This window comes from Corvus moneduloides, chromosome 29 (genome assembly GCF_009650955.1).
Source record: "Corvus moneduloides isolate bCorMon1 chromosome 29, bCorMon1.pri, whole genome shotgun sequence".
In the NCBI taxonomy this organism is placed as follows: Eukaryota; Metazoa; Chordata; class Aves; order Passeriformes; family Corvidae; genus Corvus; species Corvus moneduloides.
The window spans coordinates 1,275,729-1,300,386 of NC_045504.1; the positions used below are offsets into that span (position 1 = coordinate 1,275,729).

The following is a 24,658-nucleotide window of genomic DNA, read 5'->3' on the forward strand; positions in this document are numbered from 1 at the left end:
CCAATGTGTCCCCCCATGTCCCCCTCGCTTTGCCCCCCCATATCCCTCCGTGTCACCCCGTATCCCCCCCGCCCCCCGTCCTCCCGCCGGGTACTACAAATCCCAGCATCCCTCGCTCTCCGATGCCCCGCTCCGCATTGGCCGCCTCTGGAAGCGCCCAGCGGCGGCTTCTGATTGGCTGTCGCCGCGGCAACGGGCGGTGGGGGGCGTGGCCGGGGCGGCCCCACCCGGCGTCGCGGGTTTGTTTGCGGCCGCCCGGCGGCGGCGGCCGGAGCCGAGCGGACCCGAACGGACCCGAACCGAGCCGGAAAGAGCCGGAAGCAGCCGGAAAGAGCCGAGCGCAGCCGAACGCGGCCGGCCGGGCATGAGGAGCGGTGGGACGCGGAGCCCCCCGCGCCCCCCGCCCGGGGCTGGTGCCCCCGGGGCTGCCCGGCCGAGCCCGCCGGTCCGCCGGCCCCGGTGACGCCGCGGGAGCCGCCGCAGGGGGGGCCTGGGCTATGCGGTGGTGGCTGCGCGCCGCCGTCCTCAGCCTGCTCGCCGGAGCCGGGGGTGAGGGGCCGCCCCGGGGAGCGGGGGGGGGGGCGGCGGGGCCGGTCTGGCCGGTGCCGGGGCGGGGGGCTCGGGGGCGGGGAAAAGGTCCCGGTGCGTTCCGGTGTGTCCCGGCGGGACCGGTCTAGCCGGTGCCGAGTCCCGGGGAGGCGGGAGCAGGCTGGGGACAGCGGGGGCGGGGGGCTCCGGGGGCGGGAGGAAGGTCCCGGTGTGTCCCGGTGTGTCGCGGTGGGATCGGTCTGGCCAGCGCCGGGTCCTGGGGAGGCGGGAGCGGGGGGTTCCGGGGGCAGGGGAAGGGTCCCGCTGTGTCCCGGTGTGTCCCGTGCCGTCCCGACCCCGTCCCGGTTCATGCCGGTGTGTCCCGTCTCACCCGTGCCCGGGGCCGGTCCCGCAGGCAGCGGCCGGAGCAAGCCCCGGGCCGTGGTGGGGCGCGTCGGGGGCAGCGCGCTGCTGGGCTGCGGGCTCCTGGGCGCACACGAGGCGCGCCCGCCGCTCTACGTGATCGAGTGGGTCCGCTTCGGCTTCGTCCTCCCCATCTTCATCAAGTTCGGGCTCTACTCGCCACGCGTGGACCCCGAGTACGCGGGTGAGTCGCAGGGACCGGGCGGGCAGGGGGTCCCGGGGGTCCCCGTGGGGTGTCCCGTGTCCCCGCTCACTGAAGATGGGTCCCACCGGGTGCTGCTGCTGTTGGACCACCTTAATCCCACTCTCGGGGAAGTGGGGGGCTCTCCCAGGGGTCTCGGGGGGCGGGAAGGGATGGTGAGGAGCCAGGGAGGTCCCTACAGCAGGTGAATCCCAATCCCCATCCCCAGGGATGGCAGGAGAGATGGGGGTCCCCAGCTGGCAGAGGGGACGCAGATCCCTGCCCAGCCTGGCAGCAGGAGCGATCCCCACAGGGCAAAATGTGGGAGAATCCCCCCAGCCCACCCCCGTGGCCTCTGGCTGCTGGGGCATCTCCCGCAGGGCGGGACGGCCGAGTGCCCGGCACTGCTCTGGCCGTGTCACCCTGGGCCGGTGCCACCGGGATGCCCCGTGCCGGGGGCTGTGGGCACTGCCTCGGCCCGTGCGGGTCGCCTGAAGGTTGAGGCTGGGGAGGGGATTTCGGGGGAGCTGCTAATTGGAGCAAAGCTGGGCCGGGGACGGGCTGAGCGTGGGAGGGGGATATTCGCTGCTTTACCGGGTATTTAAAGTGAGTGGTGGCAGAGCCAGAGGAATCGCAGCGCGAGGATCCCTGCGAGCAGGGAGGAGAAGGCCACAGGAGGGTCGCCTGAATGTTGAGGCTGGGGAGGGGATTTCGGGGGAGCTGCTAATTGGAGCAAAGCTGGGCCGGGGACGGGCTGAGCGTGGGAGGGGGATATTCGCTGCTTTACCGGGTATTTAAAGTGAGTGGTGGCAGAGCCAGAGGAATCGCAGCGCGAGGATCCCTGCGAGCAGGGAGGAGAAGGCCACAGGAGTGTCCCCTGGGCATGGGGAGGGCTGGCAGCCCGTGGGGGATTTGGGCTGAGCCCAACCCCGACGTTCTGTGCCAGCCACACACCAAAATCCCTGATCCGACCCTTCCTGGGGGGACAGGATCATTCCCGGATCAGGACCCAATCCCTGTTGCCACAATTGTCCCGTGCCTAAAAATCCCCTGGGTAGGGACAGCCGCTGCCCCTTCCCTGGCCAAACGGGAGGGCACGGATTTTGGGAGACGCCTGGGGATGCTTTCAGCAGCTCCGACTTGGCTCTGAGGAACCAGCGGTGACAACGAAGCCCCGGGCCAGGACAAGGCACCTGCTCTGCCGGGAGGCCTGGGCTGGGCTCCTGTTACCTGAGCGCCGAGGGGCCCCGGGGCTGCCGCAGCTCCGGTTACCCGGGAAGGAGCTGGCAGCGTCCCGCCCGCAGCCCCCCCCCCCCGTGTCCCCTCGTCCCCGCCGCCAGCGCGGCCCCGGGGGCTGCGGGAGCAGATTGGGATCAGGGCTGGGGGAAGGGGCTGGTGGCTGGAATGAGGGCGAGGTGGGTGGGCAGGGGGGCTGGCGGCCGTCGCCATGGCAGCGGGGCGGCTTGTTTTCCATCCGCCGGGAAGGGATGGGTGCAGGGAAGGGCAGGGCCGGTGGGCGCAGGGCGTCGCCAGCCCCCTCTCTCCAGGTGGATCAGATCAGGTGTCACCCAGAGGGGCCACGGCTGTCACCAGTGTCCCTCCTGGGGGGATCTGGGGCGTCCTGGGAATAGGGTGGGCTGCAGCTGCCTCTGTGACAGCGCTTGGGGGATGCGGTCGGCTCTCCCCTGGGTGCCACCGCCACCCACGGTGCCATGGGCCGCTATCGCCTGCCCTGCAGCAGGGTCGGTGGTCTCTGGCCTGGCTCAGACCCCCCCCCTCCCCGGCTCTGGCCGCGTGGCGGGGGCTGCAGCCCCCTTTGTGTCCCCCGCACCCCTTTGTGTCCCGCTGAATGTCGGTTGCCAGGCGCGGGGGGATGCTGGGCCACAGGGTTTTGTTTTTGCAGGGCGGTGGAGGAGGAGGAGGGGGCTGGGGCCGGCACGGGGGGGATTAGGGGGAGGCTGAGGGGCGTCCCCAGGCCACTCTGATCCCTTCCAAAGGGACCTTTGTTCGGGAGCCGGCTGCTCCCGCCGCGCCTGGGGCTGGGGGCTGCAGCTGCTGGCAGGGCCGGGCTTCCCAGAGCTTCCCAGAGCTTCCCAGAGCTGTCCCACTTCCCAGGGCTCGGCGTGGGAGCCGGGTCTGGGGTGAGGGCCGGCGGACCCCTCGTCCCACAGCTGTGAGGTGAAGGCAGAGGGGTGGGAGACAGCTCTGGGCGCTGTGGGAAGGGTTTGCACGTTTGTGTGCGGGCTTCGCACAGCTCGCGGTGGATCCTGTCCCTCAGCCTCGGTGCCCAAACCCGCCTGCCCGGCTCCTGCCACTCCTCCTCATCCTTGTCGGGCTCGTCTGGTGGGACACAGAATCTGGTGGGACACGGAATCCCAATCCCGCTGCCAGCGGTGCCAGCCGGGACTCCTCGGGCAGTGCGTGGGGACTGTCTGTGGCACCGGGCAGAGCTGGCAGCGGGGTTCCCCAAAACTTCCTGTGTTGGGAACCCGTTGGGAACTGCCGGTCCTGGGATGCTGATGGAGCATCGTGGGCTGTTCTGGCGCTTCCAGTGCCGGGGCTGTGTCCCTACCGTGGTGTCCCGGGAGCAAGGTCACCTGGCATGGGCCGGGGGTGCCCGGGGTGGGAGTGCCGGGGCAGAGGGTGCTGGGTTGATGGATGCCCGGGGAAGGGGGTGCTCCAGGCGGGGGGTGCCTGGGGAAGGGGATGCTCAGGACAGTGGACGCCCAGGGAAGGCGGTGCCCGGGACAGGGGGTGCCCGAGATGGTGGGTGCCCAGGCTGGGAGTGTCCGGGACAGGGGGTGCTCGGGCCGGTGGGTGCCGCTGGCCGCACACCCCGGCCTGGGCTGAGCCAATTGCCCGCTGCACCCTGAGCCGATTATGGCTCTGATAATAGCCCGGGGGATTAACGGGCTGCGCCCGCTCTCGCTTCGGCTCTTATCCCTCTCCTCATCAAAGAGGCCGCGGGGCGTGGGGCTGGCGCGGGGCGAGGACCCCACGGCCTGGGGGATCCCCGGTCACCGTGTGCCCCCGGAGGGCTGCAGAGCTCGTCCCTGCGAGGCGAGCGGGGGCTCACCGTGACCCCCCCCGTGCCGCGGGGAGCGGGGCCGGTGCGGAGGTGCCGGGGCTTAGCAGGGCTCCTAAGGGTGAGAACGCCGGGGGGGCTCCCGGGGGGACGCAGCCGTGGGGGAAAGGTCCTTGGGAAGGGGGAAAAGGGGTCGGGGGAGGGCTGTGCAGCTGGAGGGGTGGTGGGACCAGTCCGGCCGGCCGCCGGGAGCGATGCTCGAAGTGCGTGGACCCGCCGTGCTGGGGGACCCCGCCGAGGCCACCCTCCACGGGGGCGGGTGACAGAGCCACTGTCGCCTCCTCTCCGTGGCACCGATGTGTGTAGTGCTGGATGTCGCTGTGCCCAACCTCTGGCACCGCCGTTCCCAGCCCCCCGTGGTGCCAGCGTGGGCGGGCACCCTGGGGAGGGGATGGCCCCAGGGAGGGGGTGACTCGGGAGAGGGTGGCCCCGGGGAGGGGGTGGCCCGAGGAGGGCGTGACCCGGGGAGGGGATGGCCCCGGGGGAGGGTGGCCCGGGCGAGGGGGTGGCCGGGGGCTTGGCTGTCCCTGAGCCGCTGCTGTCGCGCAGGTCGAGTGCGGCTGGAGGAAGGTGCCTCGCTCCGCCTGGACCTGCTCCGCGCCGAGGACCAGGGCTGGTACGAGTGCCGGGTGCTCTTCCTCGACCGGCACAGCACCGACGCCGACTTCCAGAACGGCACCTGGATCCACCTTACCGTCAACGGTACTGGCCCATCCCAGCCCCACCTGCTCTGCCCACATCTCCCAGGGCTGGCACTGGATCCGCTGGGCTTCCACAACCACTTGAGCCAGCTCTGGGGGTGAGGGTTTGGATGTGGATTTGCCTTCCAGCACCCCCCACCTTCCTGGAGACCCCCCCCGCATTCGTGGAGGTGCGGGACCAGGCCGCACTGAGCCTCACCTGCAGGGCTGTCGGCAACCCCCAGCCTGTTGTCACCTGGAAGAGGAGTGACCTGCCTGTCCAGAGCGGGGACACGGTGCAGGTGAGGATGACAAACCACCGATCACCCCTGTGTGGGGTGTGGGCAGAGTCTTGTGCATGGCTGGAGTGCCCATCCCTGCTGCAGTGGCACCTGCCTGCCGCCACCACCCTGCTCACGGGGCACGTCCCTGTCACTGGGTGGCTGTGCCACAGCTGGTGCTGTTGCAGGTGAGGAACGGGACGCTGAGCATCGCCGCCGTGGAACGTGCCAGCGCGGGCACCTACACGTGCCACGCATCCAGCAAGGAGGGCACTGTCACCCACACCACCCGCGTGCTCGTGCAGGGTAAGGACGGGTGGTCCCCCAGCCCTGCCCCATGGGCTGCGGGCATGGAGGGAGCCACGGCGTGGTTGGTTTTGGGAGCAGCTGGGACTGTCCCCTGCCCTCACTGCCCCTCTGCCCTGTACCCCAGGGCCGCCCATCATCGTGGTGCCACCCCAGAATGTCACCGTCAACATCTCCCAAGATGCCTTTCTGACGTGCCAGGCTGAGGCGTACCCAGGGAACCTAACCTACACCTGGTTCCAGGGCAGCAGCAACGTCTTCCACCTCAGGTACGGCGGGAATGGGGACAGCACTGGGGCTGCTGTGCCCCCCAAACCTGGCCCTGAGTGCCCGGGATGGGCTGGATGTGTGGTGGGGGCAAATCCATCACGCCAGGGCAGCAGGGACAGTCCCAACTCAGGCACTCACCGCTGTCCCTTCCCCTCCCAGCCACCTCCAGGCTCGTGTCCGTGTCCTGGTGGACGGGAGCCTCCTGCTGCAGCGAACGACCCCGGACGATGCTGGGAAATACACCTGCACCCCCAGCAACGGGCTCTGGAAGCCGCCTTCCGCCTCAGCCTTCATCACAGTGCTCTGTAAGACCCCCCCCTGCACCCCGGGCCGTGGGGGTCCCTGCTGTGGGGGCTGTGGTGGGAACGGGGGGTGCCCCATGGGGACCCCAGCCCTGTGGGTCCCCGCAGACCCAGCGCAGGTGACCACCATGCTCCCTGAGACCCACCTACCCAAGGGCATGCGGGGCGTGATCCGCTGCCCCTCCCGCGCCAACCCCCCCCTGCTCTCCGTCACCTGGACGAGGGACGGGCGCCCGCTGGAGCTGGACAAGGTATGGCTGCTCCCACCCCCCACCACCCTTCCCACCTTCCCAAATCCCTTCTCCTCAGCCGTTCCCCTCTCCCAGCTCCCCGGCTGGTCCGTGCGGCCCGACGGCTCCATCGTCATCGCGACGGGGAACGACGACGCGCTGGGGCTGTACCGCTGCACGCCCTACAACAGCTACGGCACCGCCGGCGAGTCCCGGCCCACGCGCGTCCTGCTGAAGGTGAGGAGCCCCCCGGGGTCCCCTCCCTGGCTCTGCACACGCTGCCAAGCCCCCCACGCTGCCCCTCTGCCTTGCAGGACCCTCCCGCCTTCACGGTGCGGCCCAAGGAGGAATATTTCCAGGAGGTGGGCCGGGAGCTGGTGATCCCCTGTGCAGCTCACGGGGATCCCCCCCCCACCATCACCTGGCTGAAGGTAGGGGCTGCTGCTTTGGGGGGTCAGCTGAACCCCCCCGGGGATAGAGATTGCTTTTGGTCTCCAGGGCACTGTTCCTGGGGCAGTGTCCTTGTCCCTGCATCACTCCTGGGGCCATGTTCCTGTCCCCACGTCACTCCCAAGGTAGTGTCCCCATCCCATCACTCCTGGGGCAATGTCCCTGTTGCCCCTTGGTTTCCAAACCAGCCCCAGGGTGGGGGGTCCCCCTTTTCAAGTGCCCTTGTCCCCGGTGTGGCGGTGTCACCATCCCAGCCCTGCACGGGGGTGGGCTAGTGGTGGCCCCCATTAGCATGTCCGTGTCCCACAGGTGGGCAGCGTGGGGAAGAGCAGTGCCCAGGTGGACAGGAACAGCAGCCTTGTCCTGCGCCCCCTCATCAAGGAGCAGCACGGAGTCTGGGAGTGCACGGCCACCAGCCAGGTGGCCAGTGTCACTGCTGCCACCTCTGTCCACGTGCTGGGTGAGCTGCCCATCACTGGTGGGCTGGGATGGTGCTGGGGTGGGCAATGCAAACCCCACCCTGTGTTGGAAGGGGTGGTCCAAGCCCCCCAGTGTGACTCTGCTGCCCGCCAGGTACCAGCCCCCACGCTGTCACCAACGTCTCCGTGCTCCCGCTGCTGCTGGCCGCCAACATCTCCTGGGAGCCGGGATTTGATGGAGGCTACTTCCAGAGGTTCAGCGTCTGGTACACCCCGCTGTGAGTGCCCACCCACCCTGTGTCCCCCCAAAGGGCCCTCAGCTCTGGGCTCACGGGTCCCTGCTGTCCCCAGGGCGAGGTACCCGCCGCGGGCGCACCACGACTGGGTGTCGCTGTCGGTGCCGGCGGGGGCTCAGCACCTTCTGGTGGAGAACCTGCAGCCGGACACCAGTTACCAGTTCAGCGTCCTGGCCCAGAACAAGCTGGGCAGTGGCCCCTTCAGCCAGATCGTCACCTCCATGCCCAGGGGTAAGGGGAACTCCCCAGAACACCCCTGGTGCCCCCAGACACTCGGGAGGCTCCCGTTCCCACCTTGTGCCGGCCTCCGCTTCCTCCCCAGGCTTCCCAGTGACCACAGTGCCTCCGGAGCCGCCGGCCATGACCGTGCACGTCTTCCTGTCCCCACCGCGGGCTCTGACAGCCAACGAGACCGTGCGGGGGGTGCTGCTGCGCTGGGACCCCCCTGCCCACGCCTCGGTGGCCCTGAGCGGGTACGCGCTGGAGCTGCGGCAGGGCAAGGGCGGCTGGGAGGTGCTGGAGCGCTCCATCCCCGGCACCAACACCCAGGTGCTGGTGCCAGGGCTCATCAAGGTGAGATCTGGCTGGCTGCTGGGGTGGGTTAGGGCATGGTGGCCACCGTGGCCACGTGGCTCACAGCCCCATGTCGTGCAGGACGCCTTCTACGAGTTCCGACTGGTGGCCTTTGCTGGCAGCTACATCAGCGACCCCAGCAACACGGTGAACGTCTCCACGGCAGGTGAGGCTGGGCTGCCACCCTGGGGTAGAAGCTGGAGGTGCAAAGCACCCAAATTCCCAAAGGAGAACCCCCTTCATGCTGCTCCCACCCCCATGTCCCTGCTGGTAAACTGGGGTCAGGGACAGAGCAGGACCCCCAAGGCTAAAGCTGTGGGAACAGCCATGGATCTGCCTTGGCTTCAGCCTCACGAACCAGAGCATCCCCTGTCCTGGTGCCCATGACGGGGGGCACAGGTCCCCCCAGGGGCAGAGCAGCCCTGGTGGGACAAGGGCTGAGGCTTCGCTGTGTCCCTGTGGTGCTGGTGACACGCGGTGACACGAGGGGGGCTGTGCCCGCCTGATGGGATGCCCTGTGTGTGGCAGGGATGGAGGTGTACCCGTCCCGCACGCAGCTGCCGGAGCTGCTGCCGCAGCCGGTGCTGGCGGGGGTCATCGGGGGGATCTGCTTCCTCAGCGTGGCCGTCATCTTCAGCACCATGGCCGCCTGCATCATGAACCGGCGCCGCGCCGCGCGCGTCCACAAGCGCCGCCAAGGTATGAGCCGGGGAGCAGGAGGGGACAGGGGACAGGGGACAGGGGACAGGGGACAGGCCAGCCTGGGTGGGGCCCGAGTGGGTGCCGCTGTCTCCTCCTCATCACGTTTTGAGTTGCTCGCTGTGTGATCCCCCTGTGTTCTCATGGCCTTCCAGATCCACCACTCGTCTTCTCCCCCAGCAAGAAGCTTCCACCTCCACAGTAAGTCACACCACGCCATTGCCACGCTCCCTCCCTGTCCTGCCACAGCATTGCCACGCTCCCCTCCCTTCCTGTCCCACTCCTGCCTGTGCCATGTTCCCATCCCTGTCCCTCTCCCTCCATGCCACGCTCCGCCCATCCCACTGCACTCCTCATCATCCCCCTGCCACCGGCTGGGGGCACGGGGACAGCCTGGGGACGGCCACCCCGTGCTGCCACTGACCAAGGGCATTAGGAGCAGGGCGCTGGGGGCAGGGCTCCCCCACGTGCTCCCTCCCGGCAGTTTTGGCTGGAAAAAGGATCAGGAAGCACAGGAGCAGGGCAGTGAGGGCCCGGGAGCACGGCTGGGGGTGCTGCAGCTGCTGCCTCTCCCTTGCAGCAGTGCTCGTGGCCCTGGTAGCCCCGACAGCACGGTGAAGCTGAAGCTGCAGCCGTCGCCGTACCGGAGCCTGCACCGGACGCTGCTGTGGGGTGAGAAGGCCGGCACCAGCCTGGGGCTGAGCATCGCCGGTGAGCGCTACCCTGGCTACGAGAGCCACGGCCGGGAGCACGTCCCGCTGGAGCGCATCTGCCGCGGCCCCGACGGGCGCTTTGTGGTGGAGACCAACCCGCGGCCAGAGCCGGACCCTCTGCGGGACCCCCCGGAGCCCTACCACCAGCTGCCCACCGAGGAGGACGAGGAAGAGGAGGAAGAGGATGAGCCCGTGTGGCACAGGGGGGTCTCGCTACGCCCCCAGCCTGCGGGGCAGCCCCGCCGGGGTGCCCGGGCCTCCAGCCACCGCCACGGCCGCTACTTCGGCTACGGCAGCAGCAGCCCCGTGGACGAGGCTGTGGCGTTGAGCATCACCGACGTCAGCCCCGTGGCCTCCGCCGCCGCCACCCTGCCTTACAGCACTGCCCAGGAGCCCCCCGGGCCCCGCCACGGCCCCCCGTGGGACTCGCCGCCCCGCCAGGGCTCCCCCCAGCCGGCCACCGGCCCCTTGGTGTCCCCCGGCCCCCCGGCCGTCAGCGGGATCCTCCAGTACCTCAGCCTGCCCTTCTTCAAGGAGATGTGTGTGGACGGTGACTGGCCCCCCCCAGAGGAGCCGGCGGAGCCCCCCAGTGCCGGCGCCGGGCCGGAGCCCCCCGCCAGCCCCCCGCGCGTGGGGCGGACGCTGTGCCCGGACTGCATTGACACAAGTGCCAACGCCACCTCCCTCCCCGCCACCGCCGCGTTCCTCGAGCCCCCCCGGCTGCCCGTGGGCCCCCCCAAGGCCTCGCTGCCCGGCTCCCCCGCCTGGCCCTGCTCCCCCAGCCCCGGGCCTCCCCCCCCAGCCCCCCTCCCATCTCCGGACTGAGGCCCCGGGGCGGCCGCCGGACGCTGCGCCCCCGGAGAAGCTCCCCCGGGGCAGCCTGACCAGCCAGAGCAGCGGCCGGGGCAGCGGCTCCTTCCTGCGGCCCCCCTCGCTGGCACCGTCCCTGGGGGGCACCTTCCTGGGCACCCCCCTCGGGGACGGGGGCAGCTGGCACAGCGGGGGCTCGGCAGCGGAGGAGGGACGGGGCAGGACGGATCCTGGCGCCGGGAAGAGGTGAGCCGTGGGCAGGGCGCCGGGACGAGCTCCCGGAGCGTGCGGGGGCAGCTCCGGGCCTGTCCTGGGATGGGGTGTCCTGGCACGGAGCCACCTCCCTGCCTCCCAGCCCTGCAGTGCTCTGGGGACACCGCCCCACTGTCCTTGTCCCGAGGGACCACTCCGGTTCTCCCCCAGCATCCCTGCCCGCTCCCCGCTGTGTCCCCACATCCCTCGGGGTGGTGCCCCTGACGCTCATCCCTGGGATCTGACGCCTTGGGATCTGCCCCTGACACCCATCCCTGGGGACCTGTGGCTTGGGGTCTCTCCTGACATTCATCCTTGGGGTCTCGTGCCCATCCCTGCGATCTGGCACCTCGGGGTCTGCCCTGACCTCCATCCCTGGGCTCTCACACCCATCCCCGGGGTCTCACTTTTTGGGGTCTCCCCTGGAGCCCATCCTCGGGGTCTCACGCCCTCGGGCCGTGCCCCTCGCCCCCTCCCCGCAGGAGGAACATCTCCGTGGACGAGAACTACGAGTGGGACGCGGAGTTCGCGCTGGAGTCGGAGCTCCTGGAGGCGCTGCAGCTTTACCGGGGCGCGGCCCCGGCCCGGCCCGGCTCCTCCATCGCGCTGCGGGACCTGCAGCGGCACAGTGAGTGCGGCCCCCCCGCGCCCCCCATCCCCGTGCCCAGGGCCCCGTGGCCGCCCCGGCGGGTGCCGCGGCGGGGCCGGACGCTGCCTGTCTCCCCGCAGAGCTCGGCTCGGCCCCGGTGAGCTCGGTGTCGGCGGAGGCGTTGGGGGCGGGGGGTCCCCCGGAGCGCGGCCAAACCCCCCGCCCCGAGGGGCCGGGGGCGCGGCGCCGCAGGGAGGGAGCCCAGCAGCGGCGGCAGCGGGTGGGCGCCCGCGGGTGCTGCTCCGAGCGCTTCGAACTGGCCACGCTGCTCTAGGGACCTCCGGGACCCCCCTGGGACCACCCGGGTCAGGGCTGGAAGGATGGGGCAGGGGGGGTGAATAAAGAGGCGTGAGAGCAGCTCTGGCTCTTGTTGGTGGGGGGCACCCGGCATCCCCAAGGCACGCAGGGTTCTGCCATCTCCCCACTCCTCCTAAACGCCCTCTCCTCGTGCTCCCCGCAGGGCCCGTGACGCCCTTCATCCACCCCCCACCCATCACCACCCACCCCCACCACCACCCCATCTCCCTGCATGCCCCTATATCCCATCTCCACTCCATCCTACACCCCCTCCCCCTCCATCTTCTCGGTGTCCCCCTCCCACCTCGTCCCCGTCCCCGTGCCTTGTGCAGGCTTACCGCCTATTCTCCCCCCATTCTCCTCTGTCCCCATCTTCCCCTTTCCCTGGCCGCAGCTTCCCATTTCCCCCTCGCATCTTCCCAGCCTCCTCCTATCAATTCCGCCCCCCCGCCATCGCAGTCTCCCCCACCTTCCTGGTCCCCCCCCATCTTCCTACTGACCCTCCCTTAGGGACCTAGTGACCCTCCCCCCATGTTCTGGTACCCCCCATCTTCTCAGTGTCCCCCCTATTGGGGTGTCCCCTTATCTTCCTGGCACCCCCCCATCTTATCGGTATCCTCCCCACTGGTGTCCTCCCCATCTTATCCGGGTGCCCGCCATTCCTGTCCCCTCTCCGATGTCTCTGTCCCCTCCCGCTCTCCGCAGCCCCCCCCTCCCCCGTTCCGGTGTCCCTCCCCCGGTTCTCCCCCCGCTCGTCCTCCCCCCACCCTCGGGGGGGCGGGGCCTGGCGGCGGCCCCGCGCGCGCGGGAGGGGCGGGGCCCGCGCGCCTCGTGCCCTTATATGGGCATTGCTCGGGAGCGCGTCACGGGGGCGGGGCGGGCCATGACGTCACCGGGGGTCGCGCGTGGGCTCCGGCGCGGGTCACGTCGGGTCGCGGATCGCGGGGTCCCGCCGTGGGTCACCCCCCCTGTCCCCCCATCGCGTCCCCCTTTGTCCCCCTGCCACTCCCACCCCATGTCCCGCCACCACGTGCCCTTGTGTCCCCCTGCCGCGTCCGCCCGTCATGTCTCCCCTGTGTCCCCATCATGTCCCCCTGCCACGTCCACCCCTGTCTCCCATGTGTCCCCCATCGCTTCCTCCTGTGTCCCCCTGCCACGCCCATCCCATGTTCCCCTGTGTCCCCCATCGCTTCCTCCTGTGTCCCCCTGCCACGCCCACCCCATGTTCCCCCGTGTCCCCATTACTTCCTCCTGTGCCCCCTTGCCATGCCCACTTCATGTCCCCCCGTATTCCCCCATGTCCCGCTGCCACGCCCACCCGGTCCCCCTGTGTTCCCATCACGTTCCCCACCACGTCCACCCATGTCCCCGTATCACATCCCCCTGCCACACCCACCCCATGTCACCCACGTCTCCCATTATGTCCCTCTGTCACGTCCGCCCCGTCCCTTGGTGTCCCCCATCATGTCCCCCTGTGTCCCCCCTACCACTCCCACTTCATGCCCACCCCATGTCCCCATCACATCCTGCTGCCATGCCCACCCCATATCCCCCCATCGGGTCCCCTTTGTTCCTCTGCCACACCCACTCCTGTGCCCCCACGTCCCCCCATCGTGTCCCCCTGTGATGTCCACTCCGTGTCCCCGTGCCTGTCACCCATTGTCTCCTGGCCCTGCCCCACATCACACCATGCCCCCTGCTCTGCCCTTGTGTCCCTCATCCTGCCCTATATCCCTGTCTGAGTTTGTCCCCAAGGTCCCCTCCCTGCTGTGTCTGCTGTATCAGCCCCCCCCGTGTCCTTTGGGAGTCCTGCCTGGGACCCCCACATTGTCCCCACCTGTGTCCCCCGAGAACAGTGCCCTGTGACACCCCCTCACCTCCATATGGTCTCCAGCCTTGTCCCCCTGACTCCTGCCCTGTGCTACCCCTGGGGGTCCTGTCCCCAGATCACCCCCTGTGTCCCCTGGCTGAGTCCTTCCAGGATCCTGCCCCAGCGTCGCTGTTCCTGTCACCCGGGTCCCTTGGGACCTTCCCCCTCCTGCTCCCCCCCTCTGTGGGTCCTGTCCCCTGTGTCACCTCTGAATCTCCTGCGTTGTCACCCCAGGTCCTGCCACTGTGCCACCCCCCTCTTGGCACCCCGAACCCTGTCCCTGTTCCTGCACCTCTCTGTCACCCCCTGACCTTGTTCCCCCCATGTCACCCCTGTCCCACTGGTCAGCCCAACGTGCCACTCCCTGCCCTGGTCCCCTCCTCCATGTGTCCCCCACCCATGTCACCAAAGCCACAGGAAACACCACCCAAAATCCCCAGGGGACACCCACAACCCTTGAAGGGTTAAAGTGACAACACACACCCCACCCTGTGGCACCCATAGGTGCGGGAGGGGTTCAGGGAGGGTAAGGGGACACTTCTGGGCTGGTCCGCAGCAGGATGGTGCCATCACATCTGAGCTCTGGTGGCACCACGGCTGAGCTCCGGTGGCACCTCGGCTGGGCTGGGGCCGGCGGGTGCCAATTTGGGTGCTGAGGGGTGGGTGGGGTGACGGGGACACTGCAGCAGTGGCCCTGCCACCGGTTCTGGAGGCGGCTGGTGGCCTTGAGCCGAGGTTTTGTTTGTTGGTCGTGCTTCCCATGGAGACGGGACTTGTGCAAACGCCATCAACTCTCCCGGCGCCACCAGGGACACTGCGGGTGCTGGGGAGGCCACGTCCTCCCCCCGACCCTGAGCTGTCCCCCTGCCACCAGAGTCAGGCCCTGGTTGTCCCCATCATCGTCACAACAGGGCCCTGGCACTCACCACGTGCCAATGTGGGCATTCTGTCCCCTGGGCATTGTCCCCATCACAGCCTGGTGCCTTACTGCCACCATGCCAGGTTTTGTCACCACAACCACTGTCCCCACCAAAATCCTCAGGGGGGTTATGGCCAGCCTGTTCCCATCATGGTCACTCTGTCCCTGCTACTGCAGGGACACTGTCCCTACCAAAGCCACTCTGTCCCCATGTGGCTCCCGTGTCCCCCTGCTACCATGGCCCCCCTGTCCCCACGGCCCCCCTGTCCCCACTGCAGCCATTCATGCCCCACCCCAACCATCCCACCACAGCCATGCTCTCCCCACACAGCCCCATGTCTGCCTGTCACCATGGCCACTGTGACCCCACAACAGCCACCCCATCCTCACCTCAGCCACCACAGCCACCCTGTGTGACACTGTCACCACAGTCACCCTGTGCTCGCCTCAGCCACCACAGCTACCCTGTCCCCACACAGTCCCCGTGTCCCCCTGCCACCACAGTCACTCTGTCCTTTCCACAATCCCTGCCACTATGGTCAGCCTGTCCCCACCACAACCACCCCATCCTTACCTTGGCCACCAGAGCCACCCTGTCCCCATGCAGCCCCTGTGCCCCCCTGCCACCACAGCTGCCTTGTCCTCACACAGCTGCTGTCCCTCTGCCATCACAGCCCTCCTGTACCCACCACAGCCACACTGTCCCTCCCACAACCCCTGTATCCCCCCTGTGGCCACCCTGTCCCCACCGTGGCCATTCTGTCCCCACCATGACTACCCTGTCCCCAGCACGGCCACCACAGCCAGTCTGTCCCCACACAGCCACTGTATCCCGCTGCCACCATGGACACCCTGTCCCCACCATAACTGCTGTGTCCCCACCATGACCACCTCATCTTCACCTCAGCAACGCTGTCCCCACACAATCCCTTTGTCCACTTGCCACCATGGCTACCCTGCCTTCATCTTGAGCACCACAGCTACTCTGTCCCCACCATGACCGCCTTGTCCCCACCACAGCCACTCTGTCCCCACGCAAGCCCCCATGTTCCCCTGCCCCCCCCGTGTCCTCCTCCTGGGGCGGGGCTGCCCCGGGGCGCGGTGGCGGCTCGGTCCCAGCCCTGGCCGCGGCCCCGGCGGATCCCGCCCTGGGGGCGGGCGGTGCCGGGCGGTCCCGGGCGGTCCCGGGCCGCCCCCGGCCGCGGTGACATCAGCCGTGAAAAGGGCGCGGGCGGCGGCATCCGGCACTGCCGCCCCGGGAGCGCGGGACCGGCGCCGCAGGTAGGGAGGGGCTGGCACCGGGCACCGGGCGCAGGTGGGCACGTGATGAACCGGGATGGCACCGGGCACCGGGAGCGACACGGGCACCGGGACGGAGATGCGGACAGGGACAGCGACAGGGGCGGAGATGGGGACCGGCTCGGGACCGGTCACTCAGCCCCCGGGGCACGCTCGGTGTCCCCCGGGGTGTCCCCCCGCCTGCCCCGGTAGCGGTTGCGGCCGGACCGCGCCCGCGGAGCCGCCGGGACACGCGGCCGCGCCCGGGAAACGGGACCGGGGTGCGGCTTCCGGCCCCGCCGCGGAGGGAGCCCCGGGGCGCGCCCGCAGGGCTGGCTCCGGTCCCCTCCCCGCCGGCCCCGGGGTGGCCGTGTCCCCGCCGGGTCCTCTTCCCGCTGGGTCCGGGGAGCTCTGGGGACCCCAGGGTGGTCGTGCCCTGGGCATAGCCCCTCCCTGCTGTTCCCGGGGTGTGTCGCGAGTCCCCAGGGTGGCCCTGTGCTGGCTGAGGTCCCCTGCCTGATGGCACTGGGGGGTCTCGGGGGTCTCCAGGGTGGCTCGGTCCCAGCGCGGCTGGGTACAGCCCCCTCCCTGCCAGCCGTAGGAGAGAGCTCAGGGGTGCTCGGGCTGTCTCTGGGAACCCCCGGGTGGCTGCCCCGGAACTGGGACCCCCGCTGCCCCCACGATAGCCGGAGGGTCCCTAGGCCCGGCCGGGCTGGGCGCAGTCCCCTCCCGCGGGGTCCGGAGGTCGCCGGGGCAGCAGGGCTGGGTCCGGGTGTGTCACCCTCCCGGCTGGGCAAGCCCCGGCTGGGTCGGGAAATGATCCCAGTTCCAGCTGCTCTTTGTTTCCCAAGCGTTGGCCCCCGGCCGGGCGCTCCCCACGCCACTCCTCGAAGGGTCCTCATGCCCCAGGCCTCGCCCCGGAGACCCCCACTGTGCCCAAGGCTTTGGATCTGGGGGGCACCCGGGCGGGGCTGTTTTTCCTCCTGTCCCTAAGAGTGGCTGCTCCTGGTGACAGGACCTCTGAGCCTGAAGCCAGGTGTGTGACAGGGGCGAGCTCTGCCCCGAGCTGAGCCTGGCACTCCCGGCTGTGGGCTGGGCAGACCCCGGGCAGCAGCTGCCACATGATCCCAGCTGGGATAGGGACACCGGGGCAGGCAGGGCCACCAGCACATGCTCCGGGTTCTGAGTGCCCCCAAATGCCAGGGGCACAGGACGAAGCATGGGGGAGACGCACGAGTGGGCAGCCCCATGTGCCCACCACACGACACTGGTGGGCAGAGGGGACACAGAGACTCCGGGAGCTTGGGACACCCCAGCTGTATGGGCAGGGCTGCTCTGCGCACAACCACGTTGGCACAACCTCCATTATCTTCACCATGTGTGGCACCGCTCCAGTGGCACCTTGGTACAGGCAGAACCTGGCCAGGGGTGAGGTCCGGCTGCCCCGCCGGGGTGGGGACACTGCCGCCATCGGCCCTGGCCCCCGCGCTCCTACGCCAGTCCCGGATCTGGCTCCAGGCCCGAGCAAACGGGCGAGCTCTGCAAACAAGCTCCGACCGGCCCCCAGTGCCTGCCAAGTCCGTGCACGGCGGCGGGGCCGAGCCGCAGGATGGAGATGCTCGGAGCGGAGTCCGGTTGGACACAGGGGGGTTGCAGCGCTGCCCACCCTGCCTGGGGAACAGTTACCCGTTGGGTGGGCATAGACCCGGTGCCCGCTCCCGGCCAGCTGGGCAGGAAGAGGGCAGAGCCTGGGCAGCGCCTGGCATGGGTGATAAGGCTCTGCACCGGACATCCAGGCAGGATGGGGCTCTGCCACACCGAGGTCACGGGGCCCGCTCTGTCCCATTTTGGGTGCCCCAGTGGCACCAGAGCCACTGACAGGGTCCTGTCTCTGCAGACCCCCCTGCTGTCAGCATGGCAAACCGGGGCCCGTCGTACGGGCTGAGCCGGGAGGTGCAGCAGAAGATTGACCGGCAGTATGACCCCGAGCTGGAGCAGGTGCTGGTGCGCTGGATCCTGGCACAGTGTGGTGGTGACGGCGGCAGTGCAGTGGCACAGCCAGCACCTGGCAGGGACGGCTTCCAGCAGTGGCTGAAGGATGGCACGGTGAGTACCCCTGGGGCCAGCTGGGATAGGGGTGACCTCGCCGCACATCTGACCCCTGACCCTGCGTGCAGGTGCTGTGCCGGCTCATCAACAGCCTCCACCCGCGGGGACAAGCGCCCGTGGCGAAAATCCAGGCATCGGCCATGGCCTTCAAGCAGATGGAGCAGATCTCGCAGTTCCTGCAGGCGGCCGAGCGCTACGGCATCGCGGCCACCGACATCTTCCAGACTGTGGATCTCTGGGAAGGTGAGTGACCTGGTGGCCGTGGGTGGGGACACAGCAGGGACAGGGACTGGGACAAAGCTGAGCCTGCTTTGGGTCTTCCAGGGAAGAACATGGCGTGTGTGCAGAGGACCCTGATGAACCTGGGCAGCCTGGCCGTGGCCAAGGGCGATGGGCTCTTCGTGGGAGACCCCAACTGGTTCCCCAAGTAGGTGGGGGGTGCTGGAGGGGGAGGAGGCTGGGCTGTGGGATGCTGTGGGGATGCTGACACCCCCTGTGCCCGCAGGAAGTCACAGGAGAACCGGCGTGTCTTCTCCGAGGACAAGCTGAAGGAGGGGCAGAGCGTCATCGGGCTGCAGATGGGCACCAACCGGGGCGCCTCTCAGGCCGGCATGACGGGCTATGGGATGCCCCGCCAGATCCTCTGAGTCCTCCCGGGCCCCCCAGGCCTCTGCCTGCCAGGGGCCCCCCCCAGACTGCCTTAACCCCCGCCGTGGACCAGCCGGGTGCCCCCCGGCCCGGGCAGATGCCCCCCGCCAGTTTTGTCAGGACCAAAGTCATTTTTTATTATTATTATTTGGCTGGGTGGGGGCGGCGCTGCTGCGCCCACCCCCCCTTCCCGCAGTGCCTTTGGGGGCTGCTGCAGGGCCCCCCCAGTGTGTTGGGGACCAATCCCTGTGCCCAATAAATGGCTCCTCTTCTTTCCAGGCCTGGATGGTCGTGATTTGGGGTTGGGGGAGGGTGGGGGGGCTCCTGCCGGGATACAAGGGGGGATCCTGGGGTGGATGGGCGGGACTTCGGTCGGGGGTCGCAGGGTCCCCACGGCCTCGGCGGCAACAGCCACGTGGAGGGGCGGGGACACAGCCTAGGGGCGTGGCTTGGGGCGTGGTCAGGAGGGACCGGGCAGGGCAAGCGCAAAGGCGGCTGAGAGGGGCGGGGCAATGAGGGGGGCGGGGCAATGAGGGGGCGGGGCAATGAATGAGGCGGGGCCAAGAGGCAGAGGGGTGTGGCTTGAAAGGGCGGGGCAATGAGGGGGGCAGGGCTGGGAGGGGGGGGTGGGGCGTCACTGGTGACTCTCCGACGACCCCCAGGGAGGGAGGGGTCGCGTGTGTCGTGTTCATGAGGGGCACTTTAAAGAGGTCTGTGCAAGGGGGACACCACAGGGGACAAGGGTGAACACACCGGGTGACACAGCTCCGCCAAGCCCCGCCTCTTTCAGCCTAAGCCCCGCCCCTCGCCCCTGAGGCACCACCCCCAATTCACCACCCCGCCCCGGCCCCTTCCAGGACGCCCTGCGAGCTGTTGGGGGCGTTGCCATGGCAACAATCGGTCCTCCCCCACATCGCGACAGGGCGTTCAGACGCTGTCACAGTCGGTAACACCGCTTTGGGAGGGACGGCTCCAGGACGACAGGACAGCACCGATAGCGCGATGGCAGCCGCGACTGCCGGCACAGGATCCCGGTCCCTCCGTGCCGGCGGCTCCTCCCGGCGGTCCCTCCTCGCCCGCCGTCTGCAGCTTTCCCCGCCGGGATTCCAGTCCGTCCGTCCCTATGTCTCCCCCCTGGGCGCCCGGGCTTCCCAGCTCCCCCACACCCCGCAGAATGTCCATCTCCTCCCTCTGACCCCCGGCCGCTCTGTCCCCTCCGGGCGTGCCCCCCCGACAGCGCCGCGGCCGATCCCGGCAGAGTTCCCAGAGCTCCCACCGGGATCAGTCGGTGTCCGGGGAAGGCCGGATGGGGGTTCGGGTTCCTCAGACTTTTCTTTTCTGCAGGTCACGGGCTCCAGCAACCCCATCGTGATCTCTCAGGATGTGCCAAAACATCCTCGAGACCTGCCCTCCCTCAAGCCCAAGCTCAAGACCATCCGAATCATCACCAAGGACCTAATCCGGGACCTCATGTAAGGATTTGATCAAGCCCTGAGAGGTTCTTGGCGCCCGGTGGGTGTCACTGCACCATCCCAAAATCTCGGGGGAGCAGGATTGGCAGTGTGCCCTGGCCACCCCCGGGGATCCTGCCCCCCTGCATCCCAGCCTGGTGCCACTTGCACCACACTTTCCCTTCCTGCCTCCCCCCACACCGGGACAGCCGGGTCCCCACAGATTCCCCAGCGCTTCCCGCATTGCTCTGGGCTGATTTGGTGGCCGAGTGGGCAGCTCAGGCAGCTCAGGGAACACAGGGAGCTGTTGGGGTCTCCGTGCCACTGACTGCTCTCCCTGTGCCCCCCAGCATTCCCCAGGAAAAGCCCCAACCGTGTCTCATCATTGGGAAAAAGGAATATGAGAAGATCAAGGAATCAGCTGGATCCCCAACAGAGGAGGAGCGTTGGGACAGGCTGAAGACCCTGAAAGCCAGACAGGACGCTGCTTTCGTAGGCATCTCCCCTCCTGCTCCCCCTTTTCCTGCTCCCCAGCTGACCTCGAGGGGTGGTGGCTTCACCAAGGAGATCCCCCCTCTGTCCCTCATGTTTTGGGGCACAGGGGAAGCTGCAGGGCTTGGGGCTCCACTGAGAGCTGGGCAGCATCCCAAGAATTGTCCCCAGTGCTCCCAGCCTTTCAAGGGCACAGGGTGTCTGCCCAGAGGTGTGGGAAGGGGTGCCCATGGCCGTGCCAGGGTCCCAGGAGCTCGTCGTGTCCCCGCTCCGTGCCGGGAATGTGGCACCTGAAGTGTGGCCCCAGGAGCTCTTGGGAAGGTGCCCGGGACTGGGCAGTGCTCCCTGTGCCCGCAGGAAGCCCTGAAAAAGGCCCAGAGCGAGGAGCTGAGAAAGGCAGAACTGCAGAACGAGAGGGAGGATCTGAGTGACCTGGAGGAGGAGAAGGAGCAGTGGGAAAGGCAGAAGCTGCTGCAGCGGGCAATGAGGATGAGGCTGGAGCAGGAGGAAGAGATGCGGGAACTGACCTCGGTAGGGCCAGTGCTCCCCGCTGTCACCGGGCACTGCCTGAGCCTCCCCTGCTCCTCGCGCTCCCGGGCTCCTGTTCTGCTTCCCTTGCCCTCCCTGCTCCCTGTGTCCCAGGGCGGCTCAGAGCCACAGACACCTCTTGTCCCTACAGCTCTTCCTCAATTCCAAGTGCAACATGATCCGGGACAAGCAAATCCTGGAGAAGCGGATGATCCGCAAGGAACTGGCGGAGGAGGAGAAGCGCCTGGACAAGATGATGGAAATGGAGTGGGAGAAGGGTGTGGCGGTCCAGGAGGAGCTGGAGCGCCAGAGGAAGCAGGAGATGATGAGGTGGGCAGAAGCTGCCTCTTCCCCATGGAGGCATTCGGCCCATTCCACCACACCAGCCCTGTCCATGCCAGCATTCCCACCATGGGGAGCAGGACGCAGCCAGAGGGAACCCTTCCGCTCTCATGTTCCCAGAGCCAGGCAGGACCTTGTGAAGCAGATGGAGCAGAACGCAGAGAAGCGGGCGCTGAGAGATGAGGAGAAATACCAGGAGGGCCAGAAGCTGCTGGAGTGCCTGGAGCATATGAAGAAGGAGGATCGGAAGGTGGGAGCAGGGAATGGGGTGCAGGGAGGTTTCCACCTGGCTGGAAAGGGATTGGCAGTGCTGGGTCAGCCACGCTCGGGGAGTGGGGACAGCAGCCAGCAGGATCAGAGCTCTGGTCCCTTGGGGACGTTGTGGCATCCCCAGGAGGGGACCCAAAGCCTCCCTGCCCTGAGTGAGGAGGGGGAGGGAGCAGTGGCTTCCAACCCTGCGTGGTGTTTCCAGGCTTGGGAGCAGAAACAGGAGCGACATAGGCAAATCCATGCCGAAATTCAGTATTTCAACACGGAGAGCCAGCGACTGAAGGATGAGCAGCGGGAGCGGGAGAGGCTGGAGGATGAGCGGGTGCTGGAGCAGCAGCGGCAGAAGGCTGTAAGAGCAGTGGGTGGGGGGCTCCTGGTGGGCTGGGCAGGGGCTGTGGGAGCTGCACTGAGGCTCTGTCCCACCCTGGGGCTCTGTCCCACACCCTGGGGCTCTGTCCCACACCTTGGGAATCTGTCCCACCCCGGGGTTCTGTCCTGACCCTGGGGCTCTGTCCCCTACCCCGGGGCTCTGTCCCACCCTGGAGCTCTGTCCTGACCCTGGGGCTCTGCCCCCACCCCGGGGCTCTGTCCCACACCCTGGGAATCTGTCCCATCCCGGGGCTCTGTCCCCACACCCCGGGGCTCTGTCCCCCCCAGGAGCGCGAGGCCGCCTTGGAGGCGGAGCAGGAACAACTGCGCCTGGAGAAGGAGAAGGAGCTGGCCCGGCTCAGGGCCGCGCAGGAGCGGGCCCGGGACTGGCAGGCAGAGCGGGTGAGTGGCCCGGGCACAGGTGACACGCTCCCCTGCCACCGTCCCTGTCCCCAGCCCGGCAAAGGGGCAGCGCCCCTGCATGTCCAGAGGGGTCTGCAGGACCAGCCCCTGGAGCCAGGGCATGTCCTGGAGCGGTGCCAGCAGAGCCAAAGCCACGGCCAAGGGCTTCCATAGCTGCCCCCAGAGGGAAGCCCAGCACTGTCCCCTATGTGGGCAGGATGCTCTGATGGCCAAGAGGAGCCAAGAAGCCGCAGACCGGGAATGGCGGCGGCAGGAGCTGGAGAATGCGCGGAAGAAGGTGGAGCTGGAGCAGCAGCTGAGGCGGGACCAGCTGGAGCAGGTGGCCCAGAAGGAGCAGTACCTGGCCATGCAGGTGGAGCAGGACCGCCAGGAGTTCCAGAGGGTGCTCAGGTGAGGCACACGGGGCCGAGGGATGGCTGAGGTGGTGGCCAGGGGGCTCCTAGTGCCAGCTGGTGGCTCTGGGGACTCCAGTGCCCGCCCAGGTGCTGTGCCAGGTGTGGGGGTTGTGGCGGGGTCCCTGAGCCAGCCCGGCTCTCCCGCAGGGCCCATCAGGAGCAGCTGCAGCGGGAGAAGCTGCAGCGGGAACAGAGGGAGCTCCAGCAGCGCGCCCATGCCGAAGATCTGCGGCGGCAGATCCAGGAGCTCCGGCAGCAGCGGGAGCGGGAGCGGGCGGCCTTCATTGAGGAGGGCCGGCAGCAGGAGCAGGAGGTCCGGCGGCGCAACCGGCGCCTCGCCCAGCTCGGGCAGCAGAAGCTGCAGGAGTTCAGGTCAGGGGCTGCCCGTGCTGCTTCCCTGGGCTCCCCGAGTCCTTCCTGGTGCCCCAGCCTGGGCCACCTCCCAGCTCCCTCTGCATCCTCAGCAAACGGCACCTGCTGCGGGGCCATGGTCCCAGAGCCATCGGGAGCCTGATGGATTCTTTCCTCTGCAGAGCCACTGGAATGCCCGACAAGTACTGTGCCCAGGTGGAGCGCAAAGCCCAGAGACGAGCCAACGCAGCCCTCTCCTAGGCCCAGCCCCAACAGGGACCAGCTGGGATTCCCCACGGATTTGAGGCTCAGTTTCCATTGTCCTGGATTATGAGGTGGGCTGTAACCAAACCATGTATTCTACTCCCATTGACATCATTCTGATGGACTGTTAATGGTCACTCCCAGCTGCCCAGCGCACACTCGACCCGTCAGGCTGCAAGCTGGGTGTCAGGTAAGGGACAGAGGCAAAGCCAGTGTTCGTTTGTCTTCCCAAACTGACTTGGCTGTGATAACCACACCCAGCCTAAGCGGTCACCTCTGCCTGTGGGCCATCGTGGCTCTCGGGTCCCAGTGGGCAGCCTGTGGACACCCAGGTCTTCAAGGACTCCCCAAAATATCCTATGAGTCATAGGAATACATAATTCCATTGTGGAGTTCCCCACCCTGGGGGAGGTATTGAACATTCCTGCCTGAATCTGGCCATATATCTGAGCACCTTGGGGACTTGGGACACCACCACTGCTCAATGGACCCAGAGGAGGACCAGACCTTCCCCAGGACCACTGCTTTTGACAAGTCTGCTGCCATCACTTCAACAGGACTGCGCCCACCACCCTGACTGATAGGGTGTAAGGTTGTACTCTGTATTTGTGATTTTAAGCCAGTTTTGTGTATCATTGCATTTGTTGTAATCTTTCTATTAAATTGTAATTCCAACCTGAAATCTCTCTCAAGGTATCTGTGTGGGGTTCATTCCTCCTGCTGGTTTGCTTTCAAACCAGCACATCCATTGAGTGAGTTTTCCGATAAATTACATTTTCTGAGCAGACAGTGTTTTCCACGGGGCTCTTCCTCTGCTCTCCTGCTCCTCCCAATGCTCCCAAACCTGCGGGACCACGGAGAGGAAGTGGGATGGAAACCCCACCTGTGTCCTAGCAGCACAGGGATGGGAGTTGAGAAGAACAACAACCACCACAGGAAATTCTTCAATTTCCTATCAACCGGTGGAGTTGGCTGATAGCTCTGGCACACCAACAAAATGGTCTGGGGAGGGGAATAAGGGTTTGGGAGTTTTGGCTGGGGGTGGGTTCTTTCCACTCAGGATTTTTCAGGAGCTGCCTCACGGTGCCGCGAGAGGCTGTGGGCTCAGACCCGGGACTTTTGCTGGGCTGCAAGTCAGCCCCACAGTCGAGTTCTGCCTACCTTCCCCACCTGTGCCCGCTGCCATGAGAGGATTCCAGCTGCCACCTCCTCCTCTGCTGCTGGCACCGAGACCTGGTGCCACCCGTGTGAGTGTGCAGGGGTAGCACCCTCACCTTCCTCCTTGTGGTGCCAATGCCGCCATCGCCCCCTGAGGGCTTGGAGCCCGTATCGCAGCGCCCCCTGCTGGCCGCGGTGGCGCCACCGCAGCGCCCCCTGCTGGCTGTGAGTGATCCCTGCAGCGCCCCCTGCTGGCCGCTAGTGCTCCCTGCAGCGCCCCCTGCTGGCCGTGGCCATAATTACACCAAAGAGGGAAAATCCAGCCCCGAGCGGGGCGGAAACTTCTG

The 24,658-nt window shown here is 67.9% G+C and overlaps 2 protein-coding genes across 3 annotated transcripts; both read left to right on the forward strand.

Moving 5' to 3' along the window:
• The first annotated feature begins 482 nt into the window (after positions 1-482).
• On the forward strand, positions 483-18,547 carry IGSF9 (immunoglobulin superfamily member 9). Its single transcript, XM_032093374.1, is given in 24 exon segments — positions 483-549; positions 944-1,139; positions 4,750-4,919; positions 5,048-5,199; positions 5,367-5,484; positions 5,612-5,753; positions 5,914-6,059; positions 6,165-6,307; positions 6,383-6,523; positions 6,601-6,717; positions 7,046-7,196; positions 7,310-7,433; positions 7,507-7,682; positions 7,774-8,024; positions 8,106-8,190; positions 8,553-8,723; positions 8,879-8,924; positions 9,304-10,237; positions 10,239-10,492; positions 10,981-11,130; positions 17,425-17,617; positions 17,689-17,863; positions 17,945-18,047; positions 18,126-18,547. Coding segments are annotated over 24 exon segments (4,332 nt in total). The 5' UTR covers positions 483-497; the 3' UTR covers positions 18,268-18,547.
• Positions 18,548-19,098: 551 nt separating this feature from the next.
• On the forward strand, positions 19,099-23,839 carry CFAP45 (cilia and flagella associated protein 45). 2 transcript variants are annotated; one of them, XM_032093160.1, is made up of 11 exons: positions 19,100-19,381; positions 19,613-19,740; positions 20,070-20,211; positions 20,569-20,742; positions 20,891-21,069; positions 21,202-21,331; positions 21,554-21,700; positions 22,009-22,122; positions 22,340-22,533; positions 22,686-22,910; positions 23,072-23,839. In XM_032093160.1, exons 1-11 carry the CDS (start codon positions 19,271-19,273, stop codon positions 23,148-23,150), a joined length of 1,623 nt encoding a protein of 540 aa, XP_031949051.1. In that variant the 5' UTR covers positions 19,100-19,270; the 3' UTR covers positions 23,151-23,839. The 2 variants fall into 2 exon arrangements, with proteins under 2 accessions (XP_031949050.1, XP_031949051.1); XM_032093159.1 differs by having other exon boundaries at positions 19,099-19,740.
• The last annotated feature ends 819 nt before the right edge of the window (positions 23,840-24,658 follow it).

Excerpts from the sequence above, each read along its gene's own strand:
- CFAP45 (XM_032093159.1), top strand. The coding sequence starts at position 19,271 with ATGGCAGCCGCGACTGCCGGCACAGGATCCCGGTCCCTCCGTGCCGGC. Across the intron at positions 21,701-22,008 it reads AGCAGCAGCGGCAGAAGGCT|GAGCGCGAGGCCGCCTTGGA; the intron begins GTAAGAGCAGTG and ends TGTCCCCCCCAG. Across the intron at positions 22,123-22,339 it reads GGGACTGGCAGGCAGAGCGG|GATGCTCTGATGGCCAAGAG; the intron begins GTGAGTGGCCCG and ends CTATGTGGGCAG.